The sequence below is a fragment of the Pavona decussata genome, unplaced genomic scaffold (assembly GCF_977016875.1).
Source record: "Pavona decussata unplaced genomic scaffold, jaPavDecu1.1 SCAFFOLD_107, whole genome shotgun sequence".
NCBI classification, from domain to species: Eukaryota; Metazoa; Cnidaria; class Anthozoa; order Scleractinia; family Agariciidae; genus Pavona; species Pavona decussata.
The window spans coordinates 1,142,565-1,148,564 of record NW_028145521.1 but is presented as its reverse complement, the minus strand read 5'-3'; the positions used below and the strand labels follow the sequence as shown (position 1 = coordinate 1,148,564).

General features: G+C 38.4%; 1 protein-coding gene across 1 annotated transcript in view; it reads right to left on the bottom strand.

Moving 5' to 3' along the window:
* Positions 1 to 1,249: 1,249 nt before the first annotated feature.
* LOC146471032 (uncharacterized) overlaps positions 1,250 to 6,000 on the bottom strand; it is a 78,797-nt gene continuing 74,046 nt past the window's right edge. Inside the window, exon 3 of the mRNA XM_085121319.1 lies at positions 1,250 to 1,954. Within this exon, the coding sequence (XP_084977445.1) occupies positions 1,589 to 1,954 (366 nt within the window). The 3' untranslated portion in view covers positions 1,250 to 1,588. The remainder of the gene's footprint in view (positions 1,955 to 6,000) is intronic.

Sequence of the window (6,000 nt, the reverse complement as noted above, 5' to 3'; positions counted from 1 at the left end):
CGCAATTGCTAAATGTAAAGTAAGAACAATTCGTTTGATGGTCATGGCGCTTCTTGTCTTTGCCGTATGCTGGGGATTGAATTTTGTTGTGGAATTGCTCCGAGTCTACGACGTTGTTGAGAACAATCTCATGTTACAACTGTTATGTTTCATAGCGCAGGCTTCAAGCTCGTGTTTAAATCCCACCGTATATGCTTTTCTAAGTCCTGAATTTCGGAAAAGCTGTTTCAAATATTGTTGCTGCTGTCTCCCACGTTGCTCTTTTATCCGTGGTCGTTATCATTATCATCGAAATCGGGTGCAATCTGTTCTTTAAACTGGTCTTAAATTCCGTTTGCAGCTCAGCTAAGTTACCTTTAAACATCGTCTAGAGAATTTTGAAACGTCAGCCAGAGAAAACAAGTCTTTCTTGTGATTTTGAAGTGAAAATATACCGTTAATATCTCTAACCTCTATAAAGAGGACTTTCTTTTTTGGTTTCTTGGTGCCTGAAACATCCCACTCGAGTAAAAAACCGTTTTCTTTGAATAAATAAATAAATAAATAAATAAGTAAATAAAGAAATAAAGAAATAAATAAATAAATAAACAAATAAATAGATAAATAGATAAATAAATAAATAACTAAATAAATAAATAAATACATAAATAAATAACTGTTGTAAATAAATAAATAAATAAATAAATAAGTAGATAAATAGATAAATAAATAAATTAATAAATAAAAAACTAAATAAATAAATAAATAATTGTTGTAGTGGCAGTTTGATTGATCGTTTTCTGCAGTGCAACTTCTCTCCGCAACAACGGGATATCCGTAGCCAAAGTGAGCCTAAGAGCTATCTGTAGACAGATACTAAAGGGTACACTCTCAGTGGGACTTACTTGAACAGCTATGATATCTCTTGTATTGTTGCCGTTATCTTGTTAAAAATTATTCCATGCACGAGTGTGCGTTGGACATTAGATCACCATGAGATAGTCAACGAGGCGGGTACAACCACGACTGCAGCAATTGTTTCAGATTTAAAGTAACCAACCAACGAGCAGTTTTTTTTTTCTGGGGCATAGTATAATTAACAATTATTTCAAGAATGCGCGTTTGATATGACATTATAGCCAAAGAGGCGCTTAGCGCCGAGTTAATATAATCATCTCATATCCAACAGGTCCGCGTGGCATGATTGTTTTGTTAAAAGCAATCAAGAAATATTGCTTGATCTTGCTGTTTTCGGTTTGCAAGAAAGACAATTCAATGGTCGCATTTTTTGGGCATGGTATAATAGCTCATATATCGTCGCCGATTAGCTAATCAAATTGAATTGAATCGAATTGACACAACGATCAGGTTTTTAATAATAGCTGCAATTACACTTGTTACTGTCTAATAATTAGAGATTCTAGTATGACATTGCTAGCTTTCTTTAATCCTTACAATGCAAATTACCCACCTAACTGGATCTACTCTTCAATTGTACAAGAGAGACAAATATGCAGCATGTTAGAGCCAATAGTTTTACTGACCAACTGAAGATTACTTCTACCACTGAGAGCATTAGTTTAACAAAAATAGTTTCAACAGTTGTCCTTTAGGACTGGGGCCTAGAAACTTCTTCGACGATTATCCGGGACACTGAATTCCATCCAGTTCGAGCATCACCCACCACGGCATATCCACGACACGTTCCTACCCATAACTGCACTGTTACCGCGCCCGATGGGATGTTCACACAGTACCCCTCAAACGATCGGTGATGAAGCAGTTTGGGACTCCCAGCAGATGATGGCCAATTGTTGTACAAAACAGCTTCAATCGTCATTGGTCCACTGCATTCATTACCATTAAACTTGAAAAACCAGCGGTTACATCTAATACCGGAGTTTTGAACTCCCATGTTTCCCTGGAATGAGACTTTCAGTGCTGTGTCATTTTGTAGCTTGTTAAATGAGCAGTCCTGGAAAAAAAGATCCAAGAATACATGGTCAAGTTATCACTCATGTCACTGGTTGTAGCTGGTTGGTTGGACCATTATTGTTTATCATCGAAGGGGCCTAAAATACGAGGAAGTTGAATAAACGATCATTCGATCATATACTTTCGTTGGAAAGGTTATTCCAGCAATTTTTGCCCGTCATTAAATCGCCAAAATCGGTTCGTTTCACTAACACTCAGTTTCCGAAAAAAAAAAGGAAATTATTAAAGTGCACCTAATTTTTGCAACCCAATTTTTTTTTCGCTTAAATAAATCTTAGCACCTGTTCGAAACGCATTGAGCCTTTTTGCGTCTTTTTTCAACCAAATCTTGACTTGTTTTAGGCTGTAAAAGTTACAAAATCTAGCCATCATCTGTTACATGACCGAACAGTAAGGGGCATGGGTCTATTTCTTACATGACGTCACAAACTGCTTTGCATGCATTTTCACAAAGACTTAATACAATGCAAGTCAGTTTGTGACGTCAAGTAAGGAATATACCCATGCCCCTTACTAGCTCGGTCATGGGACAGATGATGGCTTGATTTCGTAACTTTTACAGCCTTTAAAAAGTCAAGATTTGGTTGAAAAAGGCGCTAAATAGCGCAATATGTTTCGAATAGGTGCAAAGATTTATTTACGGGGAAAAAAAGCATTTGGGGGTTAGGTGCACTTTAAGCTACTAATGGTACAAGATAACAGTTTACGTCTAAGGACTAAAGTGACGTCTCTTGAGCCAATAATTTGTGATGTGTAACGTTTCAACTGATGAATTCACATCCGCACACATCACAATCCGTCTCAAACCTTTCAGGGCATGCCACCCATTAGATAAATGCAAAAAGGAAATATGGATTGAACGTTCAAACCACAGGCAGCCCAAGCTCGTGTTACTTGAGAGTGTGTAAGAATTAATTACTGGTGGGTCAATGACCTTTTGTTTCTTTTATTTTATTTATTTTTTTTTTACAATATCTATATTACCTTTACAATGCGTACAAATAATACTTACAATAAACTAGAATACTACAAAGGATAAGAAGAGTACAGTTACATTTACTACTATGGCTTGCTTATATCCGTTATCTCTTACAAAGAAAAGTAATATACAGCTCTAGGTTACAAACTTCTTGTCAATTAAAGTTTTCTATTTATTGTAATAACGTTCATTTGAATTAGCCTTTGTTGATATTTTTTTCCATTTTGGCCTTGCTTATCACTATTGTTAGATAAGTACTAAAAACAAAGGTTCTTCATTAATAATGCAACAATATATAGAGTATTTCGCAATTAGTAGGAGGTGATTAGTTAAATTACAAAGGTGATCTTTATCTATGATACTATATAAGATTTTTGCGGTTGAAAATTCTAGTTTTGTGGTTTTATGAGTCTCATACCATTCCAGAAAGATCTTCCAGAACTCTGATACCACCGGACATGAAACAAGCATATGTTTTAGACCTTGTTTTGTTATTGAGCATAAATAGCTAAGATCACTGCTCACCAGTTTAGCTTTAAATAATTTGCTTTTAGTAAAAACTATCATGTCATGTAAGGTTTTGTACTGGAACATAGTTAACTTGATTTCTATAGTGATGGAGAAAGGTAAATTGAGGTATTTGCTTATTTGGTCCGGTTTTAACCCATTGGCAATAAGGCGTTGTTTTGCGGTGGGTTCTTCAAATATATGTTTCACGAAACTTTTATGTATATGGCTTTGGTTGTTAGTGCTTTCAAGTTATCCCACGGTTGTGTAGCATGCTCTTGCTGTACCCCCCCCCCCCCCCCCTTCGCTTTATTGCCAGGAGCCAGTAGAACCTCGAATCGACCGATGGTCGTTCCATTGAATGAATCGGTTATCGAACGCCGCGCGAAGAACAAAATCGCTGCACAGTGTTATTCACAAGGCATCAATCAACAAAAAGGTGCCAGGCTTTTACGAAATTCTGATTGGCTATTTAGATATCCACGTCTAAAGTTTGAGTAGCAAAAAATGTTTTAGGCGTGTTGCGTAAACAGTCGCCACGGGAAAAATATTTTGAAAATCAAAATTCCCTGACATCTTTTTGTTTGTCACTATTCCTCAAATCTTCTGGCCAAATTTCACGACAATCCGTCAAAACTACATACCCTATTAATTCGTTCAAAGTTGACATACTCTGCCAAAATTCAAGTGCGAATTTTCGCTCGATAAAGGTTTGCAGGAAAAACAAGCCTCCACAGGAGATTATGACACCTCATTACGTGGCGAGCCAATCGAGCAACAGGACCCCATGTAGTCAAAAACAATAGCACAGAATTTCGCGGAAAAAGTATCGCGCTGCAGACACGTTTTAGACTCCGCTGTTGTGATCGAGCGAGATGGGGAAAGTGGCGAAAGGAAAACGTAAAAATCAACCAGGAAAACGGGGGAAAACCAAGGCTAACGAAACCGAAAGCGCGTCAGCGGAGAGTTTGAGGAGTGCACTGATATCAGAGATGAAATCTATTGGGTAGGTTGTTCGTTTTGATTGCGTGTAATGTAATTTACGCTTCAAGCTAAAGCAATTATTCATTTCGTTTCAAAGGAAATGTATAATCGCATTTTTACTGTTATTTAGGTACGATGGTGATTTCTTCGTAAGAAATCTTCAAGATAGCGAGAGCGGAGCAAAACGTATTACACGTGGGCTCATGCGCTTCTGGTGAGTTCTATTTCATCGGTCTAATTCTTGCTGATTTTATGCCAATGTTTCATTACAAACGCGCAGTAAAACGTTATTTGGTTTTATCTCGCTGCAGAAGAAAGAAATCGGCCCAGAGGATGCAGAATATGATATTTGATATTTTCACAGGACGCTTGCAAAGTTATCCTGCAGGACTTTTGCATGGCAATCGACCTCTGTGTACTTGATCCAATAACAGTGGATTAATTTGAAGGCCGCTGCTCCAGTTCTTCGTGATCACCTTCGACAGAACCTTCAACGTCGACTAGAGTTCTTGGTCGAACCAAGAGCCTTTGTTGCTCTCTGCAAGATCACGTTTTCGATCTTCGCTGAAACCTATCTTTCCCTTTTTCTTAGGCCCTGGCTTCTTCCCGGATTTTATCCACAGGCTCTTTTCGTTTTTTGATGACTTTTCCATGTGGGAAGCGCCGGCAAAGAATATAAAATTCGAAGTAAGAAATTTTCTGCAGGCGAGATGTAAACAAAATATGCTTATTTCTGAAATAAGAGCTCCCGGATGAAGCGTTTGCCGCGAAAATTCCTCTGGGGCGTCTCGCACTAAGAAGATTTTGCCTTCACTACACAACCGAACACACACAAACTTGTGAGGCAATGGGCGCATCGGTCAGCCAGCCCATGGTTTTATTGACACATCAATAAAATAAGATATACAAAATACAAGCTGTTACAAGCACCATAGCCGGACACGTAAACCCGAAAACCCCGTAGGGAAAATAGGGACCGTGTACCCCCGACCAATGCTATGGCGCAACCTTTGGGGTTTTAAGGTTAAGAAATTACAATAAAACACCAAATAAGAAACTGAATAACAAATTATGGTCTGGCGAAATAACAATAAAACACTGAAAACAGAAAATACAAACTGAAATCAAACAAACTGATGCAACGCCGATGGAGGCTGACCGTAGAATGTCACAAGTTACACAACGGACTCTATTTCAAATCCCCTAACCATAAAACCTCACGCGCTACACTAGCACTCAGTTCTCTGTTCCGTGTCGGCAAAATATTAATTTATGCCAATGCTTATCACAAATTACATATTTTGCCTTCACTACACAACCGAACACACACAAACTTGTGAGGCAATGGGCACATCGGTCAGCCAGCCCATGGTAGAAATCTAAAGAAAGGGCTAGAGCCTACAGAGACAGAGACTTTGACACTTCAAGCCTGCTAGCTAACGAATCCTTAACATAAATGTTTTTAGCTGTAGAAGTAGCCCAACGGCCATGACGCTGAAGATTCCTCTCTGACACACCGGAACTAGCAGCCAAGGTAGCACCGCCCGATCCTTCTG